Genomic DNA, 22,133 nt, shown 5'->3' on the forward strand with positions numbered 1-22,133 from the left:
GCTATCCTCACTTACATAAATGAACTATAGTGTCCTGCACCCACTAGTAAAAAAATATCAAAAATTATATCTGGTCTGAATCATTTTTGGTTTGACTATATCCTTTGTTTTTTTCAAACTTAATTATGCCCATTAAAATATATTTTACTAGTTTTTGTTACTTTCACTGTTCATTTTTTGCTCTATGGTACATCATCTTTAATTTAATAGCATTAGAGCTGCTCCATTGCAGCAGCTTAGTACCGTAATCACTGTAATAATGCAGGGAACCACTCGTTATAAATCTCCTAACTGATATTTTCAGAAATAGAAGTCGCGTTTTTTCTTAATCCAAATGATGCGTGTGCTAAGTGAGTGAACATCAAAGATCACACAACAGAAGTGCGCGCGCACTCGCGCTCTCTCTCTCTCCCCCTACCGTTAAGTAACTTGTGCATTGTTTTACTTACTTGTTTTTTACATATCCGACCGAACTACAAACTTTCCAGTGATGTCTGTGAGAAAGGTATATTCACTCGACAAGCTCACGCATCTGCACTGCTGCATGCTCAATCCACTCAGCGTGCTTTGCTCATCAGCTCGCACACATCAGCTATACAGTCAATACTGAATGTTTAACATTATATTCATTGAATACATATACTTCGTAGACATCCTTAATCTCTAATAACTCCATTCTGCTGTCTGTCGTTGGTGTTTCATTGTCTGAATATGGCACTTAACACATGCTGTGTGGTATCGGCGTATTTTAACGAGTACGAGTACAGGAGACCAGTATCGGGCCCGACGATACCGATACCAGTATCGGTGCATCCCTAGTAGTAACTGATTACATGAAATCTGGATTAAGTAATCAGATTCCAAAAATTAATTACTTATAATTACATTAAATTATATTTGAAAAAATACTCGTAATCAGACTGCAGTTACTTTTTTATTGATTACATATTATTTACATAATAGCAATGAATTATTCATAATTTATAGATTCTCCCTAATTCCTCTTTTTCATCTTTTAAATGTTCCTTTCTACAATAGTCTACCACTTATATATTCTTAGAGTCTTCCAGTTTTGTGGACATTCACACAAAGACCAGTCACTAGTCAGGTGGCTACACAGCATTTGACCACTGGATTTGCAAAAATAATTTCAAGTGTTTCAACATTGCATCAACTTCTGATGAACACATTAATGTTTATTTGAATTATCACTCCGTAGGTTATTTAACCGTCTATTACAATGTCTTTGGAAGGCCTTTGTCTTTCAAACACATTCAAATGTACAAATTCACATTATTTCTTATTTACATGTAATGCAGGCATTCCCAGACTTTTTTGTCATCTGAACTTCTTTCACCTAATGTATTTACTCAAGTACCCCTGAGATTTTAAAATAAATATTTAATAATTAAGTAACACATTTGCATGTTCACGGTTCTCTGACATTGGTTAATGGTCACATGGCATGCAGGTAAACAAATAAAATAATTCATTTTTTTAGGAAGGGTTTTATTTAGATTTATGTTACTTTAAAATTATTTATTTTAATTTTACATTACATTGCATTTTTAAATGTTTTCATTTTAATTAATCAAAAAGTAGTCTGATTATATTACCTGAAATGTGTAATGTATATATATATATATATATATATATATATATAAAAACACATACTATACTATGGATGGGTTGCTGTAGTCTACAGAGGTTAAGGTTAGATTTAGCCTGGTTTCTAAAAAGATTCATAAACCTACAGATGTTCAACAAGTATAATTTATTGGTTTTGTCCAAGTTTTCTCATAATGAACTTTTCAAGAGTAGTAAACAGAAACTCCGTGATTATTTTGAGAAATGTGTTGTTTCTCTCTGCTTTCTCTCTTGCCTCCCTCTCTTTTCTTTCCCACAGCTCTGTTATGGCCTGATTCAGAGCCTCTGCTTCATATTTGATTTTCAGATCCTCCAGTTCTTTGCTTCTCTGCTCTTCATTTTCCATTAAGATTCGCTGTTTTTCCTCTTGAATTGTGATCTCTGCCTTCTCAAGCATTTCATTGGTATAAAAGTGCCCTCTATTCTCAGAAATCATCTTGTGCATTTTTTCAAAAAGTTGCTCAACCTGCATGGTATCTTTGTTCTCATTATTAAAAACATGATATCGCTTCTGGCATTGCTTTTTTTAACGTACTACTGTCTTTGGGAGGCTTTAAAACACATTACAATGCACAAATTCACGTTATTTCTTATTTGCATGTAATGCAGGCATTGCCAAACTTTCATCTGAACTCTTTCACCTATATTTACTCAAAATAAAATAAGTATTTTAATAATTAACTATCACATCATTTGCATGTTCCCGGGTCTCTGACATTGATGCAGATAAACAAATAAAATATTGAATTTTTAAATAAGTGTTTTATTTTGATTGATGTTATTTTTAAATTATTTACTTCAATTTTACATGTTAATGATTATCATAGTATCAATAAAATCATAGTATGTAGTAAGCCATTATGAGTGTGATTTTTTTTTATATTACAAAAAAGAATTACTCACCACTGCAAACTCATCTTTGTCCAAGTGTCCGTCTTTGTCTATGTCACTCAAATCCCACACCTGATCAGACAGAGTCATTTAATACTAATAATTTTATATTACATTTTTTATAAACATTTTATTAAATGATTACTATTATGATGTATTTTATTATAAATATTATCTTAATTTTCATTATCTATTGAAAGTTTACCTTTCCGAGCACATCCACAGGAAGTTTGGAGTTTATTAGTACTGGTTTGACCTTCTCACCAGACAGTAATCCGTTCACTGGGGCAAGACTTTCAAAAATACCATCAAATTTGCTCTTCTCTTCAGGCTAAAAAATAAACATGAAGAGGATTTATAATAAATCTTCATCAAATCTTTTGTAATATGTAGTGGCAATGAGAAGCTCATAGGATAAACAATGGAAATAGCTTACCCGCACCGCCCAGAGGCTCTCATTGGTTGATGTTACAGAACTCAGTGACGGGCTACTGTGGTCCTTCTAGAACAGAGATGAGAAACCTGTGAGCTCATACTGCCTGGAAAACTATGATATCAGCTCTCAGCACTGACACTTACGAATTTTGGAGGGGGAACAGGGAGGTTTAGACAGGAAAGGCTGATGTCTTGTCCACTCTGCACACAGGCCACAAGTCGCAGAGCAACGTAAAATCCCTGAAAACAAACCACAAGCAATTCAAGTCAGCATCCAGTTTCAGATCCCGACTGATGCTCTTATAAACCATGAAAGCTTTACCTGTTTATCCAAAAAACCTTTGCCATCCGGATCAGCTAAATCCCAGATCTGACAAGCAGATAATTACAGATTATTATTATCCAAGCATCATTTCGCAACAAGTTTTACCCAAACACCAACCTTTCCTAATGTGATGTCAGGCAGGCCTGATTTCTTCAAAAACAAGGCAGCCTCTGTAGGTCCAACCCTCCCGGTGTTTCCCGGGTCCACCTTCAAACAACACACATAAAGATGATGAAATATAGCCCGACTGATTTATCGTTTTGCAGATTTTATCGGCCGATATGAGCCTGTTGCAGATATATCGTTATCGGCGTATATGCCGCAGATATGCCACCAATATGAACATTTTTTTTACAGAACAGATAACGCAGATAAAATGCTTGTAAATGGTGTAATTACTTAGTTTGTCCAGCAGAGCGCACTCCATTGTTTGCTACTGGTGACCCAGGTCACTGTAGTGACACCAGCCGACCCTTTCACTTCAGTAAGGAGGTCTCTTGTTCAGGCAGCAGCAGACAAGCAGTCAAGCGGTCTTCACAACTCAGAGTCAAGCGTTGTCTTAACGGTAAGTTGCTAACTAGTTTGTGAAATACATAACTTACTGTAAAATTAATAAACAATGACCCCATAAGTGTCCCTTTTCAATACAAGTCCAATATAACATTAACCCCGTCCCTTAAATCTGCCATGTCACTCATGCTTATCACATCGGTCTCATCACATTTCCTAAGTCAGCATAGTTTGTCAGTACAGTCAGTAACGCAGCAGATTGAAAAGTTTGTATCTTTCTGCAGTCCAATAGACAATAAATGGTGATTTCGCGCTATGTTGTCACCTAGTTGGTGAGACGCAATGCTATAAAGTAAATAAACAATGTCCCCGACTTTTACTCTCACAATGAGCTTATCATACTCGTTTGCTACATGAATAGGTCCCTATGATTTCCGCGATGCAGAAAACGTGGACGGAATCGCGGAATCCAGTCATAAAAACGGAATTTACTGTATAACATGGAATTTGTCATTTTTGATGAATAAATAAAAAACAGGTCAGTACATTTAAATCAAATCGTGATATAAACTAGTGTCTGTGAATATTAAACTGCAAAAAGACTATTTAAATATGAATCCTCATGTTCTGCATGTTCATTTGATTACCAGAAAATACACAACACAGAATTTGTGTTCAGTGCACTGATGTCAGACTCATTTTGGATAATAAAGTTTATTGTTAAATACTCTTCCTCCATTACATATCTTTGCCACATCATTATAAGCGTTTCATCACCACATTTGAGTGATCATTGCAAAAAATGTGTTTATGTATATATATTATGTTTATGTAACCCATATCGGTCGGGCTCTAGCTTTTTGTTCCAAAAAAGATTGATATACTATAAAACCGATCACTATGTGTTCGCCAACAGAATTATGGTCTTACCTGTCTGTAAAAGTTCTCATATACAGGGTTCCCGCTTGACAGCTAAGAGAGTGAGGAAAAGAAAGAGAAATAATATTACTTAATAATAATTTATTAATAATAATTAGTATTACGATTAGGTAATATAATGCACAGCGCTGTTATTGTTAACTAAAACTGTTAAAAATGGTTAACATTAATTGAAACAAAATAAAATATAAATATTAAGACGAAAAAAAATTCTTTTTATTTTTAGGTAGTTGCCAAGGCAAGTTTTCTAGTATTTGTTAATTTTGTAAAGTTGGAAGACCAAAATTACTAAAACTAAACTGAAATGAAAATAAATTAAAGCTAAATATAAGTATAGTGTGTTTGTATATATATATATATATATATATATATATATATACACACACTCATAACAAAATTATTAAACATTTAACTACAATTAAAATGAAAACTGAAAATATAAAAGTAAAAGCTAATTTAAAATATGAATAACTACTATAATATTAAACAAATAATACTACACACAATGCAATAATGCAATAAAATAATGCTGTTGATGATATACATAATTTGACATGGTGACCCATACTCGGAATTAGTGCTCTGCATTTATCCCATCCAAAGTGCACACACACAGCAGTGAACACACACACACCGTGAACACACACCCGGAGCAGTGGGCAGCCATTTATGCTGCGGCGCCCGGGGAGCAGTTGGGGGTTCGGTGCCTTGCTCAAGGGCACCTCAGTCGTGGTATTGAAGGTGGGAGAGAGCGCTGTACATTCACTCCCCCCACCTACAATTCCTGCCGGTACGAGACTCGAACCCACAACCTTTGGGTTACGAGTCCGACTCTCTAACCATTAGGCCACGACTTACATACAATTGAATCCATTACTATTCATAAGGCAGTATATAGTCAGGTTACTGAAACTTAATAAATTAAAGCTAAATATAAATATTTAAGCAACAAAAAATAATATGACAAAGCACATAACAATATTATTAAAAATGAACTAGAATTAAAATAAAAACTGAAAATATAATAGTAAAAGCTCATTCAAAATATTAATAGCTACTATCATAAATAATGCCAAATATAAATAATACTACAATAACAATGACAAATGCAATATTATAAAATAAAAATGTACATATAAATAATACTAAACAATGAAATGCAACGTAATAATAATAATTGACGTAATGAGTTTTTTGCATTTATTCTAATATGTGTTGTGCATACACCTGTATTTAATATACAATTCAACCCATTAACTTACAGTTCATAAGGCAGTACAGTGAGATTACTGATGCTCACTAATTCCCATCGCCACTAAGCTAAACTAGCGGTTCAACATCCGTTATCATATACAGTATGAGAGCTAACAGCTATACTATAATGTTGTTCATTACAATTTAGCAACTTTTATTATTGTACTATGAACACATTCTGAAATTATGACTTTATACGTAAAGCGCCCTGACAGTTAACGTTAGTTTTTAGCGCTTATGATGTTCTGATATATTGCGGCTAGCTATTTGTATTTGTTAAACTTTGTTTACTGTATTTCTCATTCATATAAATGGCAGTTATCTTTACATGTTCTTGCTACTGAATGTTTATCGAAAATTTCATTGAAAACGACATTGTTATTTTCGTATTTTAAGACGTGCATGCGATTTAAAGCGAGCTAATCAGTTAGCAATCTGAGCCCGATCTACGAGGCCAGGGAGATTTTCGCTTTAAATGTCGATAAAACGACCCGGTAGCGCAAGTAACGGGATCGATTCGTATCTATTTCTTAGATTTATTTCTGCATGATGATGTTTTTCCTCATTATTCCTTTGAAATAAGTGTTTTTAGCTGGTATTACCTGAGTGAGGGTCGCGAGAGCAGCCATCTTTTCCCTGTTGCTGCGGAAACGGCGGGTGAAGGAATGAGGGGGGGCTGAAACAGATCGGAATGTTCATCCATTCACACAGACGCTAATAATAATAATAATTATTATTATTATTATTTATTATTATTATTAACAATAAATAATAACAATAAAACTAAGAATAATAAAAATAAGAATAAGAATAATACTAACAATAATAATAATAACAACAACGATAATAATAATAAATGTTTTCTTGGGAACTAACTAAAATAAAATAAGTTTAATCTGGAGTATTAAAATTCAATTTGAAATAAAAATAAATTAACGTTAAATAGACATATTTAAAATAATACTGAAAAAATAAACAATGAAATAAAAATAATACAATAAAATAATAACGAAATAACAGAATCGCATAACAAAATTATTGAAACTAGAATTAAAATGAAAAATACAAACATAAAAGTAATGGTTAAAATATAATTAAATATTATACTACTGTACTAAAATAATATTGATAATGCAATATTATAATAATGTACGTAATTAATCATTTGTTTATTCTAAAATGTGTTGTGCACATAACACTATTTAATATACCGTACAATATATTCCATTACAATTCATAGGGCAGTATGTAAAAGTAATAATAATAATAACTTACAAACAATAAATAATGTATAAAAGCAAATTACAACTTAAACGTAATCAATAATATTGCAGGTAAATTAGAGGGTTTTAAGGCAGTCGTCATTTTTAAGTTGCTTTAAGGATTGACAAAAAATGTTTTAAATGGAACAAAATTTGGAGAAACTTTAACAAATCTATACATTTCTGTAAATAAAACGGACATATAATCAAAAAAGTATGGATGCGTAGTAACCTGGCAAGCTTTTAACACCTGTCACTAGGCTAATAATTTACATTTTGGCCTATAGTTTCATTTAAAAAAACAATTAAACTGAATACATTTACATTTAGTCATTTAGCAGACGCTTTTATCCAAAGTGACTTACAAATGAGGGCAATGGAAGCAATCAAAATCAACATAAGAGCAATGATATACAACTGCTATAACAAGTCTCAGTTAGCTTAACGCAGTACACGTAGCAGGGGTTTTTAAAAATAATATAATAAATAAAAAGAAAACAGATGGAATAGAAAAAGAATAGAGCAAACTAGTGTTAGATGTCTTTTTGCTTTTGTTAATTATAATAATTTAAAACAAGCAGCAAATGAATAGAGTGCAAGTCTAAAAGGGACAAGTGTAGTTTTTTTTTTTTTTAAAGAATAGAATTAGAATAGAGAGTGCTAGAGTTAGAGGGTCAAATAAAGATGGAAGAGATGTGTTTTTAGCCAATACTTGAAGATGGCTAAGTACTCAGCTGCTCGGACTGAGTTGGGCAGGTCATTCACCAGGAGGGAACATTTAATTTAAAAGTCCGTGAAAGTGATTTTGTGCCTCTTTGGGATGGCACAATAATACGCCGTTCACTTGCAGAACGCAAGCTTCTAGAGGGCACATAAGTCTGAAGTAATGAATTTAGGTAAAGAGGTGCAGAGCCAGTGGTGGTTTTGTAGGCAAACATTAATGCCTTGAATTTTATGCGAGCAGCTAATTAATCTTAATCATTAACATTAATTAATGTTAATGATTAAGGCGCTTAATCTTAACATTAATCTTCCCTTTCCAACGAAACTAGAACAATTCAAATATAAATGTAAGTATCAGCAAAATCTTCAAAATATCAGCAAATTACTTAATTTTTTCAAGCAACAAATGTGCAATTTTGTGTGCAGAATATTTTATTTTATATTTTAATATTATCCGTTCGTGTTGATCCATGAAATCAGAATAACATTTTATTAAAGGTATTCAAAGCAGTTAGGGTCACAAATATACTATTACTATTGACATTATACTGTTTTTTATGATAAACAACCTCAAAAACCGTAATAAAGATAAATTCTCATATTATCGACTCTAGCCATTCAAAAACACTCCGCAAGCATGCGGGTCCGGTTCCTCTCTTCCGATTGGTCGAGCGCCCCTCGCAACTGGATTCCTATTGGTTGAGCCGCCCTTCTGCAGCGCCCCGCCATTGGAACCTGGAAACAGCGCCACAATTTATTTTCGAGTTGTTGCGTCTGCTGAATGCGTTCGTCTTGTATTTCATTGTTTATTGACAACAACTGGTATTTCTCAATTTTCTGACAAGCCAAACGAGTTTAATTATTAACTCACGGGTCGTTACACGCGGCTTGGCGCGGTTAATACCGCTTGAAAGGCTGGAAGGACAGTTTTAACATTTGTGATCCGTTTTAACGCTCACAGTGTTTAGATTAAAACACGACGAAGGCATGAGCGAAGCGTTCAAACAGCCTAAAGGTAAGCTATTATATATCCTACATCAGTTATAAGTATCTCTGAACCATAAGTTATAGGTTTTTACGTGTTTTTAGTAGTATTGCCACGTTAGCATGTAAGCTAAGCCAACTAACCTGCCAAACGTACAAAAATATCACAACTGAGTATCTGAGATGTTTTGAAAATGCATTACTCAGTGCTATATCAGATTCATTTCAGCTTTAGTTCATTCAAAAATCGTATTTCCACAGGATGAATCGCGTACAAGTGGATTTTAAAGGGTTGCCAGCCCACATCTTGGAGAAGAGTGTTAGAGCAGAAACCCTTCAAAACCTCAGGTAACTACATCAGGGTTCGCATGCATTGCACCCAAACCTCTATTTTAAAACTTTGTTGTTGTTGTTGCTGCTGTTAAATGAAAGTAATATTTTTTTCACGTGTTTAAGGTCATCGGACAATGTCCTTACTCCACTGCCATTCCCAAAATCGAAAGTCTCTCTCTGGGATCCATCTCCCAGTGGTGATGTTGTCAGTCTGCATTTCTCATATTACAGGTAAGTCTTTGTGTCATCTGTATTTTTGGATGAACCATATTTTTTATAAAAGTGAATGTCACTATCAACGAAAAAAAAAAGAAAAACGCATTTTTAAAGCCCTGCAAACCAGCCGATTATAGTATTATTATTATTAATTTACTATTATAGTATTCATTAATAATTTAATAATTTTAGTTTTCATTTTAGTTTTAGTAATTCTGTGTGTTTGTCATGTTTATTTTTTATATTTCTATTTAGCTTTAATACATTTTTATTTAAGTTTTAGTAATTTTAGTACTAATGTCACCATCGATGTCATGTGAGTACTTTCTGGGGAAAAAAAAACACAATCTTGATTGATTTCATGTACTAGGGATGATGATGGTGAAATTAATTTTGCATTTAGCCTTATTGCTTCCTATAGTGATGCATATCACTGTGCTTTTATAATTAACATTTAAATACATTTTTGGAATGTATTTAATTTGGAATGTATTTAATGTACTTGTCTTGCAAGTTAATTATTAAAGTAATTTTAGTACTTCAACTTGTTGTAGAGGCAACATTTCTAGTTTTTTGGGGGTTTTTTTAGTTTACAATTTTCATCTAATATTTTATTTTACTTTAGTTAAAGGCACAATATGTAATTTTCGCTGCTAGAGGGCGCGTATTCAAGATAAACAAAGAGACAAAGGTGTAGTTTGATGACGCTGTGACTGTGTGGGGAATCATGGGAGTTCATTCATCCCCACAGCCGATGCAATCTGACGGGACTCGGGCAGAAATCATGTTCATGGATGAGCTAAAGATTTATTAATGTAGTAGAATGAAGCGGGGTGAAGCTGAAAGCCGTCGAAGTGAAACGAGGCCACTGAACGTGCGTGACACACGGCTCGAAAGCAGCGGAGCTTTTATTACGCCACAGTCGACCGCTTCCGCTCCTTCCGGTCGTGAGTATATAAAGCAGCGCTGTTTTATCATACTAGATACATTTGAAAGTTCTGTTATAATGCTACTCTGTGCGGTCGTCACCTGTCTATTAAAACGCACAACATATTAAAGCGTCTTTGGTGTTTCCATGTTTTCTACAAAACAAAACCGGAAATCGAGGGGTTATGACGTCATTGTCAGGTGACACAATGACACTATGAACACTGTCCGTGTCACTAGTTAAAATTGCTTATTTTTCTGGATTTAAACATTCTTCGAAACATTTGGGATAATGTAAGTACACAAGTCAGCAAAATATATAACACTGTTCTAGTGGTTTTTGGATATTTTAATAAAAAAATCTTACATATTGTGCCTTCAAAATTTAAGTTGTTTTAGTTAATAATGACATCTGATCTGAGGATTTAAAAAAAAAAAACACTTTCATTTTATGGCTCAATGTCCTCAGTAACATTTGGTGTATTTCAGGAATCCGAGACTGTTACTTGTGGAAAAAGCATTACGTTTAGCTCACCGGCATGCTAGACAGACAAACAAGCCTCGGTTTTTCTGTTTCCTGCTCGGGACGCTGGCAGTAGACAGTGGTTAGTATTGAGAAGGCTGGTATTTGGACATCCTATAATCATTGTTTGATATTTAAACGTGTTGCGTCTGCATTTTACTAACTAATATTTTCTTTTCCTAGATGAGGAATGTGTGACGATAACCCTGGATCGTTTTGATCCGGGCAGAGAGCAGACGGGATGTCCTGGGAAATCTCCAACTGCCCTTCTCCCCGGAGACATCCTTGTGCCATGTGTATTTGAAGCCCAGCATGCTACTGGCAGCACAGTGCACTCGAGGGAGGATTTGAACGTTTCGTTTAAGGTAGTTGATCTGAGAATTACTGACAGCACATGTTTAACAAAGGCGGGGGCTCTTTCCTCCTGTTTCTGTGGAAACGTATTGAGGCATAATGGTACTCAAGGTCACCCTGTAACCTGTCAGTAACGGCTGCCCTGATTGTGACACAGTGCTCCTTAGAGACAGGTGATTAAGTGTGTTGCACTGTTCCCATCTGGTGTGGTTTCCTTGGTTTCTTAATTTGCTTTGAACGGTTCTTAATTTAATTTAACCATGTTATTAATCTAAGACATTTTAATAATTTTATTCATTTTTAAACAGTTCGGGGTCATTACGTTTTTAAGTATTTTTAGTTTTTGAGTAATACTTTTATTCTGCAAGGATGCATTAAATTAGCAGGGCTCATACAAGGTGCATGAAGTACTTGAATTTGACATTTTCAAATTGAAGGCCTGGAAAACCCTTGAAATAGCAATATTCCTGACTTGAAAACTTGAAAAGTGCTTGAATTATTGAAAAACAATGCATATAAGAAATAAGTGCTACACATTTTTTTCAATAAGCACACATCTTCACACAAAATTAATGCTGCACCCCGTCTTATGTAGACCTTGTGGAGCCCCGTCCCTTTTCAGCACTGCGCTTATTGTCTTTTGCCTTTTGGTTTGTATTTCCACAGTATTTGTATTTCCACAGTATATGATAACTTTTGTGAACTCAATAAGTAAATCCACTTCACCAGCTATCACTCTTCGACACAATGCCATAAGCCCTATTCGGACGTGTTTCTCATTAGAGGTCGACCGATTGATCGGCCGGTCGATTTTTGGCATTTTTTAATTAATCTGCATCGGCCGATTGTGCTGCAAATTAGGCCGATTTATAGGCAGGCGCATCTGCGGGCAGCTAAGCGTTGTTGCGGAATGCTGGAGAATCTCTCTCTTGCTGTGTGAGAGACGGAGCAACTCACATTCTGCAGCCGCTTCTTGAACACACACAGCTTCAGCTAATGGTGGCAGGGCAAAACAGACCGTTGCGAAAGCGAAATTACGTTTTACCCTACTAGAATTGATGCTGGAAAGTTATCATATTCATAAGTGCAACAAGTCATTTGCATATGAAAGTAGAAACACATGCAATTCAGACTAAACTTCTGGGCTGATTATAACGTGCACATTAACTTTCCTCATGAAATGTGTGTGTAGGTCCGACAATAGCCTCCACGATGTCATCGCTTGTGGCCAGTGCACTCTTAAGCAGTTATGAGCAGCAGGCTGTGTAATATGTGTGAACTCATTTATTTTATTTTTTTTTGTTATCACTTGGCCATTTGACTTATAGCAGTGTCCATTGTTTCCCATACATTCAGTTATTTGTGGCGACTCGTCACCGCCACAAATAGATTTCCCAATAGGCTTATACTTCGTTGAATAAACTGAGCACTGCACGTTTCAAAATTAAAATGCAGCGCGGGTGTTTTTATATGAATTTATCTTTGAAAAGAACCGACCGTTTTCAGAAAAGCTTCGATGTCATTTTCATTTCGTCTTTCCTGTAATGTCTGATAAAGTAGCGTTTGTGAGCGCAGTGCTGATTTGATTACAGTCGTTACCGGGGAAAGCGCTATATCTCCGCTCCAGCAGCCTGTCTGTGGGAAACACTAGTGTCTGTCAGCAAACATAAACAAAAAGCATGCTTCAGAACTGTTTTGAGAAGGTGCTTAAGTTTTGAGCCATGTATTATTACTCTGAATTAGGCTGCTACTACTATTACTATCTTGTACCCTGCAATAATCATTTACTCAAACTCACTTTTATGAGATGAAGGAAAAAAAAATAAAAAATCGCCCAAAATATCAGCCATCGGCTGCCCTGATTTCGAAATATTGGCATCGGCCAGTGAAAAACCCATGTTGGTCGACCTCTATTTCTCATGTGGACGTCTGTCAAAATTTGCATGGCATTTCGCTGATAAAACTCTTTCTGGTGGCGATTTATTCATGGTGGAGGAGCGAGTTTAGTGGGAACGCGCACGCTGCTCACACGGTCAGTCGCATGATTGTGTGCTGCTAATAAAATTGCACATGCTTGGAATAATGAGAATAAATTCATAGTTAATGTACAATATCCTATTTATTATTTAATTATTAAATCTGTTTAAAAATAGGAAGATAGATACGCTATAGTTGAAATGGTTTTCTGTCTTGCATTTTATCTCAAAATGATGTGTCATATATGTGACCCTGAACCACAAAACCAGTCTTAAGTCGCTGGGGTATAGTTGTAGCAATAGTCAAAATTCTCAGCCAAATATTGTCCTATCCTAACAAACCATACATCAATGAAAATCGAAAAATTGCTAATCTTCAACATGTTTTACACATAGACTGTAAAAAAACATGGACGTAGTGTCCGTGACGTCACTCGTAGGGTTCAGAAGAGCATTTTTGAAGCCTAAAGTAGGTGGAGCCGACCGCTGCCATCTTGGCAGCGCGTCACCACGCGTCCCTCCCAGATAATCGAAAATGCTCTTTGACTTTGTTTTAGATCGAAGTTTAGAAGTTACGGTGCTCTGCATTTGTTTAGCCGTTCGTCAATATTACTGTGCCAGCCTGGAGTTGTACGGTATTCTGCCTTTGTTTTAATGTCCATTAAAGTCTGCGCTTTTAAATTACGGTGTAACTTGTGTGCTTTCATACATCTGTCGGCACTTCTTTAGACAAACAAATTAGATAGATCGCGATCTAACAAACTGCTCCATATAACAAATTGCTGGCGTTCACATCAATCCACAAGTCGTTCTTCTAGGTTAAGCTATTTTCATTCAGTTCGATGTAAAAACAATAGGCTAAGTATGTCTTGCATCCTTTAATGTTAGCGAACATTGCAAATAAATTGGTTGCAAAACGGTATCCACTCACGTTTAACTTTTTGTCTGGTTATCGTTTTAGGTAGGCGTGGTTGACTCTTAACTTTTATAAAGAATATCTCTTTGGATTTGAGACTTTAGTCTTTGCAACTTTACAGATCTTCTTTATGCACCAAGAGCTTGTAACACTCCAAAGAGAAAGGAAAAATTGAAATCCCATCATATGACCCCTTTAAGGCTTAATATAATTTAAACGGATGAGTTATAACAAAATTCACCCCCATCACAGTTGTCATGAAGGGCAAAATTACTTATATAGACCAAAAGCACTTTTTGTACCAGGCTGTAAACATTTTTTTCTGCTGTAAAGTTGGGCATTTTAACATGGGGAGTTTATGGGACTGACTCCCTTTGGGAGCCAGCCTCTACCGGTCAGTCGATGAATTGCAGTTTTAGTCACTTCCGTATTGGCTTCAAGCGAGAGACCGGGAGGTTGCCGCTTGGTTTTACACTAAGCTATACTTTTGGATTTAACAATTTTTAGAGTTTACACAGGGCCTGCATGTTGTGAAAGATGCGTCTCTCTGTGTGCGCGCTGTACAGAACACAGTGCTTGAGTACTGAATGGAGTTGTCTTTTGCGTCTTACTTGAATGCTTTAAAATCGCTTGAATTTTTAAGTTAGCATGGCTTAAACACATGCAAATCATAAACTTTCATGATGACGCAGCAGTGGCCCGATCGAGCCAGTGACAAATTCGTCAACTGTCCCGAGTGTCTTTCACACTGGCCCCGGGCCATTGGGCAGTCCTTATTGTCGAGCCTTGCGCTTGTTTCTCTGGAAGTCTATAGAGCCATCTCACAATATTATTATATTTCATTGTATGTGATTCAGCTTTTATTGTTCAGGTCAATCATATATTCGTGTGGGAAAAGAATCAATCTGAATGAGGAAAGTGATAACTTTATAATATTCTTTCGATGGTTATGGGGATTTCCCGTGACCAGGACAGCGCTTTGATCTCTTTGAAGTGATTCAGATTCAGCTTCAGCTTTGCTCTGAAGCTGCTATGCATGTCAGTGTTATTCAAAGTTAAAATAATTTCCTTGTTTACAAACCTTACTTAATTTTAGAACTAGTCAGTGTTTTTTAACTATTGGTAAACTAATTAGTTTTTAAAGTCATTCCCTTGCCGCCACCTACTGGCGTAACTATGAATGAATAAATGAGTCATTAATATAGCGCTTTATTGTGTACTGTATTGCTGTACACCCAAAGCGCTTTACAATCATATGGGGGAGTCTCTCCTCAACCACCACCAGTATGCAGCATCCACCTGGATGATGTGACGTCAGCCACAGTTCAACGGCGCCAGTGCGTTCACCACATACCAGCTATAGGTGGAGAGGAGAGAGAGATAGAGCCAATTCAGTAGATGGGGATTATTAGGAGGCCATGATTTACAAGGACCAGTAACGATGTAACCTTCACTGAAGTAGTTGATCAATTTTAGGACTTTATTAATGTTACCAGTATTTAAAGTAGTTGACATTGCATAATTGACATTGCATTGTATGTGCTTCACTTTATTTTTGCCATTTTGTTTTATTAGTATATTTTTATTTATCTATTTATCTTTTTTAGAATTTGAAAGATAAGATATTGTTTGATAAGTGACATTTCTGATTGAAGTCCTTGAAAACCAAAAAAGTAGAGCTTGAAAATTCCTTGAAAGTCCTGGAATTTTAATTTGACAGTATCTGTACAAACCCTGAATTAATCAAAAATAGTACAAAAAAATCAGTTTCAAGTAAATGCTGATATTTTGAACTTTCTGTTCAAAGAATCCTGAAAAAAATGTATCATGGTTTCCATGATGATATTAATCAGCACAATCGTTTTCAGTTATTATGATAATAAGAAATGTTTTTTGAACAGCAACTCAGCATAGTAACATGATCTCTGAAGGATCATGTGACACTGAAGACTGGAGTAATGACTGCTGAAAATTCAGCTGTGCCATCACAGGAATATATTACATTTTTAAATATTCAAATTGATTTTTTTTTCTTTCTAAATTGTAAAAAATATTTTACAATGTTACTGTATTTATGATCAAATAAATGCATCCATGGTGAACATAAGAAACTTCTTCAGAAACCCACCCCAAACATTGTATATTTTAAATTATAAATATTAAAAGTAATTTAAATTATATATTTATTATGTGAATATTAATATTAAATTCATTTTGTAATTTTCATATTTAAATTTGTTTTCTTTTCATTAATGCTTGTTTATTATTATTTTTTTACTTGAATTAAAACAGACCGAATTAAAACAAATGTTTATTTCATTACAGCATTTTTGTTGACATCCCATTTTAAATTTATGTACGTTGAGATTATATGGTCAACCACTAATGCTTATTTCTGTGTCTCTTTCCAGATGCTTCAACATTGCTGCTGCAGTAAAGAGATTCTGGAGTTGTCCAAACTCCTCACCTTGCGAGCTCGTCTCAGCTGCTCTGAGAACATGGACAGACTCACCTTTGACCTGTCCTGGGCGGCTGTCACTTTGGCCTGCATGCTCGATGTCGTCCCTGTCCGGGCAGTGCCCGTCATCCCAACCGCACTGGCCAGGAACCTCAGCAGCCCTGCAGGTGTGACCCAAAACAGCAGGAAACGTGGGTAAGGAAGCACTTCTGTTTCCTTATATGGCCATGTTTTGTTCTTGAAAGCTTATTGTGTTTTAAAATGTGACTCATTCTGTGTCAGGTTTCTTACCATGGATCAGACCAGGAAACTTCTCCTCATACTTGAATCTGATCCCAAGGCTTACACTCTCCCGCTAGTAGGAATGTAAGTACTTTTATTGTTTAGAAATGGTGACTTTCTTACTGCTTTATTCGGGCTGTAGGCAGGTATTATAATTCAGCCCTATTAGTTACATACTTGGAGTCCTGCAAGATGTTCAAAGTAGGTGTGTAACAGTTGTTCTCCTATGGCAGATGGTTGAGTGGTGTTACACACATCTATAATCCCATTGTGTGGGCGTGGTGTCTGAGGTACCTGCACAGCTCCGCCCTCCAAGACAAGTGAGTGTCCCATCCATCTGCTCTTTTGCTCTTGTGGTCCAATAAGTCAGTTAGCTTCAAAGGGCTTAAAGACAAAATGAAATTAAAATGTCTGTATTTTTGTATGTTATTCTGATTAAAAATGTTTTCGTAATCTTTCATGAAATTATAACAATTTCTCAACATCTGATATGAATTTTCAGATTTTGTAACCATGAAATATTAAATAGTTAATTTTAAACAATTATAAAATATCTTATTTAAAATTACATAAAATATTAACCAACGATATTGCATCCCACTTTTCATGATGTAATCAAATGCTGATCCTATTATAGAAAAATCATGTACTAAATTCATCTTCATTATTTATTAAATTGAATATATTTAATTGTTTGTATAGATTTAATAATCTGTTTAGGAAAGCATAGTTTTAATATTATTGCTTGAATTATTTCAGCATGTTTTTGTTAAAGTAAATGTGATCTTTTTCTTGTGTTGCTAGAATCTTTGAAATCTTTGAAATTCAAATAAAAATAAATTCCTGGCTTGGGTTTTGCAGAGTGATGTCGGAGGGAGGTGCTTTCCTGGTGGTTCTGTATTCCCTGACTCACCGGGATCCCGAGTTCTACCAGTGTAAGCCATGTGTCGGACAGCAACAAATGAGTTTTCAGCTGCTCACCAGCACAGAGTCATTCACGCTTTACAAGGTTAGCCTGTCTATGTCTTTGTTCTCATCAAATTAAATATGAATATGCAAAGGTCTATAGGAAACATTCCTCTCCTCCTCATGCAACCTGTTCTACTATGTGTTTTATACATTAAAAATTCTTTGTTTTTGTTAAAGAATTCATTATTGTGTGATGAATCAGATTTCAGATTTTTAAGTGTAAAGAGCGATTGTGTTTTCACATTTGATGTGAGCCTTCTTTGGTTTTAGAGTTGTTGCTTAGCTAACATGCTGTACTAAATTGTTTTTAGGGTTGCTTTTTTTTTTCCATTAATTTTACTACTAATTTTCCAATACAGAATGTAGAGCCTTCAGAAGGACGTCCTCTACAATTTGAGCTCAGTGCTGAGAACCAAAATCAGGAAACTGTGCTGTTTGAGGAAGTGCTCTCCCAGACTGTTTTAACAGGGTACAGTCTTATTATTTCTCTAAAAACGTTTTTTTTTATTTTTTTATGTCTTGACATTTATGTTTGGCTGTTTACTGTATCTGACAGAATACAATATACCCAAAGCAAGCGGAAATATAACACACTATACCTGGTTTGACCTATTAGGACAACTTTTGCAGCATCTTCAGCTGCTCCACAGAATAAATTGTCTATCAGTGATCATGACTCCGGTGTAGAAGATGAAGACCTCTCTCCTCGGCCGTCTCCAAACCCTCATCCTGTCAGTCAGCAGGTTTGTTAACTCATGGCCTTGCACCCCTGATCTACCTCTCCATTTCTTGCAGGATAACTTCTTACCCATTAACCTCCATTTGAAATATTTTTCTTCAGACTAGACGTGTTCATCCTTCAGTACCAGAACTCTCTATGGTATTAGATGGCAGCTTTTTGGATGGGAGTGTTATTAATACACAAGACTCGACTCCTGTTTCTAATAGCCTTTCGAATGTCCAGCGGAAAAGCATTAGCCCTGCCCACCAGAGCCTCTCAGTGTTGAGACCTCCAGAACAGGGTAGCGTCCCTGGACCTCCTCCAATCCGTAGACCACTAACTCCCATCCTCTCTCAGCCGAAAAACAAACTACATCCAAATCCGGCACAACACACACCACAACCCAATGTGAATCGTAAATCCTTGCCCTCAATGAGAAGATCAAGAGAAGGCTCATCAGCATCATCTGCATCATCGTCTTCATCCTCTTCCTCAAAGAATGCTGCTTCGCCCAATGGCTCTTTTCATCAACAAAGGCAGCGTTCTTCCCAAGGTTTCCTGACCAAACCCCAGCCAATTTATTCCGGACCCCCAACATCAGCTCACAGCAGTGTCAGAAAGAGTTCAGCAATGCCTAGCCAGACCCCCATTCATCATCCGTCTCAACACAGGCTCTTCCATAGCACCCCAGCTGCCAACCCTTGCAGCTGCTGCACCAACCAACCCAGCCACGTCCCCTTGTATCAAAACAACACCTGGCAAGGGACACCATGTGTCCCCATAGTCAACACCAACAAAGGTTTTGTTGAGCAAGTCCTGTCCTGTCAAACCCAGTGCTGCCAAGTCCAGTCTAGCCAGGTAGCATGCTTAGACACCCCCATGGGTCTCCTTCCTGCTGATGCTTACAAGATGCTTATGGATCAAGAGCGTCAGTTGAAGCTGCTTCAACTCCAGGTTTGTATTAGTAAGGCAAACGTTTTATCGTTGACCTGTTATCACATGTTGTTAACGGACTTTCCTTAACAGATTCAGAAACTACTTGAGTCTCAGAGCAAAACATCTCCGGTATCATCTGCAGAACATGACACTCAGCAGGAAAGAGACAATCAGACACCCACATCTCCACCGAAACGAACGAGTGTCAGTGTTGCTGTAGGAACAGGTACTTTGATGGAAGCTTTCATGTTCTTGAATTTGTTACGAGTTCCTTTCAATGTCATTATCGACATTGACATTTTCGTTGTTTGTTTTTTAGGGGCTAGCTTGTTTTGGAACACCTCTCAGGAGGCGTCCACACATGAAGCCCCAAGTCTGGATTGGCAAACTGAGATAGAGCCAAAGTCTGGAGGTCAAAATGACAGTATAGTCACTTCCAGACTCGGATCCGAAAATGCATGTCATTACACCGAAGAGCGCAGTCCAGGATCTCCTCTACATCCAACATCTCCAAAACCCAAGTAATGAACCCTTTGTTGACCCCTAATGAACCCTAAACCATTTTTAGCGATTGTCAACCTTCATATCTGATTTGTCAAAGAGTGTTACACTTTTATTTTTTCCAGGCAATGTTTGATATTTTATTTGTCTTTGGCAGCATGTCATCTGGTTTCGGAGCCCATTCGTTTCAGAGTCCAGTGTTGGGAGAGAGTGCTAGCATGTATTATAACTCTCAGTCACAGAGTAACGATCTGTCTGAAAACCGAGAAATTGACAACCCAAGATTTTACCATGAACTACTGGTATGGCCCAATTTTTATGCTTTAGTTATAATTTTCACATTTAATTAGAAATTGATGCATTGTGAATGTTCAAACCAACTTTATGATTCAATACCTGCTGCAGGGTCAGGTGCAAAGTCGTCTACAAGACTCCGCAATTGTGGAAGAAAAGGTAGAGCAAGACAAACCGAGTGTCCCAAACAGACAAAGTCTGTCCCCTGTAGGCCTTAAATCTAAGAAATCACCGACATCTTCCATACCCCAAACTCAAAAAACGAAGCACAGATCCAGTCCTCCATATCAGGACCGTGTCTTAAGTGCAACATTAAGACAGCTCCAACAGTTCGGGGTGAACATAAACATAGACTCTGCCCAGGGAAAGACGACACGTGCAACTGTGGAAAGTGCCAGGTAAAGACGTAGTCAGTGACGGATCATTTTATCAAAACTATTATTAAAAGTCTTGTTTCTAACATCCTTTTTCTCTTCAGTACCCTTGCCTGCATTAACCCAGAGGCGGTGATTCCAAGACTAGCTCTTTCTGAACCAGTGGGGACCAGCATTTGGGGACCAAGCGGCAGTGTAGACCTTAGCCTTGAGGCCAATGCCATTGCACTTAAGTACTTAAGCGACTCGCAACTGTCAAGACTCTCATTGGGCGGTCAATCCTCAGGCCCATGTCTAGACCCTAGCGCGATGCTCTTGAGAAGACCCGCTGCAGAAAAGAGCAGCGTTGGACTCAGTATACTGTCCCCCAGCAATATGTCCCTAGCTACCTGTAAGTACATGAAGAAATACGGACTGATTGAAGGAGAAAACAGCAGTGAAGAAGAGGACACCGTCCTGGTAGACTCAGCTCTCGGGTGTTCTGTACAGCATGAAACGTCCAAGTATGTGAGCGTTAAGCAAGACCGTGAAGACCAGAGTGCTGCGGTTCTCAAAAACATTACAAACAAGCCAGTCGCCAATCTCCACATGTCTCCCATTGACTCTCAAGAGCAGTTAATCCTAGACTTGCGGCCCAAAATGCAGCTGCTTATGTGTGGCGGGACAAACCCAGAGAAGGAGAATGATGCAAAGAAAGGTCTGACTCAACGTAGGTCCTCGCTAACTGAAAACCAGAGGACGCAGGAAGTCACGGAGCCTGAAGGGTCAGTGGGAAATTTTCTGGATCTGAGTAGGTTACGCCAGCTCCCCAAGCTCTTCTAAAATGCATCATGGGGGTTTTCCAAACAGATCCCTTTAACACACCAACAACTCATCAAGAAATGTCAGTTTGTTTTAAACCCATCCTCGAAGATTTATCTTCCATTGTTCGTTTACATAGTATAACACGATTTTATTTTTAAAAGTGTACAGACTCTTTTCATCGAAAGCTTTTAAGTGTTTTGTTGTCTGACTTTTCATCTTGTCACCTTAATGTTATTTCCTTTCATATGCAGGCTTAAAAGTTTTTACGTTTACCTGATGACTCCTTATTGTCATGTACAGTATGAGTAAAGTGCCTTGTATGAAGTGACTCACTTAAGGCAGTATTGTTTACTAATTTTAACTTTCCAAATTTTGTCTTGTTTGTGCCATTACTTGACTGTTGATTTTTACCTCAAATTGACATGAACAGTTTCAGAGGGAGAATTACTGAGTTTTTATCCTTTTGTGTTTTGTATGTTCGTTTTAGATGACTTTATGTACATGTATGTGTCCATAATTAAACTGCGTATTCTTTTATATAACTTTATTTTGTGAGTTTTATCACTGACCATCACATCC

The 22,133-nt window shown here is 36.6% G+C and overlaps 2 protein-coding genes across 11 annotated transcripts in view; one reads left to right on the plus strand and one right to left on the minus strand.

Moving 5' to 3' along the window:
• Positions 1-6,650, minus strand: part of eps15l1a (epidermal growth factor receptor pathway substrate 15-like 1a) — a 33,021-nt gene extending 26,371 nt beyond the window's left edge. For all 10 annotated transcript variants that reach the window (XR_001630247.1, XM_016440388.1, XM_016440390.1 and 7 more), the window contains exons 1-8: positions 6,604-6,650; positions 4,739-4,780; positions 3,416-3,505; positions 3,296-3,343; positions 3,118-3,213; positions 2,975-3,040; positions 2,744-2,869; positions 2,551-2,610 (exon numbers count right to left, since the gene is read on the minus strand). Coding sequence is in view for 9 of the 10 variants with exons in the window: in XM_016440388.1 (XP_016295874.1) it covers positions 2,551-2,610; positions 2,744-2,869; positions 2,975-3,040; positions 3,118-3,213; positions 3,296-3,343; positions 3,416-3,505; positions 4,739-4,780; positions 6,604-6,630 (555 nt within the window). In the remaining variant the exon portion in view is untranslated. The remainder of the gene's footprint in view (positions 1-2,550; positions 2,611-2,743; positions 2,870-2,974; positions 3,041-3,117; positions 3,214-3,295; positions 3,344-3,415; positions 3,506-4,738; positions 4,781-6,603) is intronic.
• A 2,086-nt stretch (positions 6,651-8,736) lies between these two features.
• LOC107653624 (SCL-interrupting locus protein homolog) lies at positions 8,737-22,045 on the plus strand. Its single transcript, XM_016440386.1, has 17 exons — positions 8,737-9,001; positions 9,232-9,318; positions 9,427-9,534; positions 10,936-11,051; positions 11,153-11,334; positions 16,627-16,868; positions 16,956-17,039; positions 17,189-17,275; positions 17,817-17,964; positions 18,284-18,393; positions 18,541-18,667; positions 18,766-19,599; positions 19,672-19,807; positions 19,901-20,102; positions 20,240-20,384; positions 20,488-20,774; positions 20,855-22,045. The coding sequence occupies exons 2-17, from the start codon at positions 9,233-9,235 to the stop codon at positions 21,570-21,572; spliced, it is 3,612 nt and encodes a 1,203-aa protein (XP_016295872.1). The 5' UTR covers positions 8,737-9,001; position 9,232; the 3' UTR covers positions 21,573-22,045.
• The last annotated feature ends 88 nt before the right edge of the window (positions 22,046-22,133 follow it).

This window comes from Sinocyclocheilus anshuiensis, unplaced genomic scaffold, assembly GCF_001515605.1.
Source record: "Sinocyclocheilus anshuiensis isolate Anshui unplaced genomic scaffold, SAMN03320099.WGS_v1.1 scaffold1079, whole genome shotgun sequence".
Lineage (NCBI taxonomy): Eukaryota > Metazoa > Chordata > Actinopteri > Cypriniformes > Cyprinidae > Sinocyclocheilus > Sinocyclocheilus anshuiensis.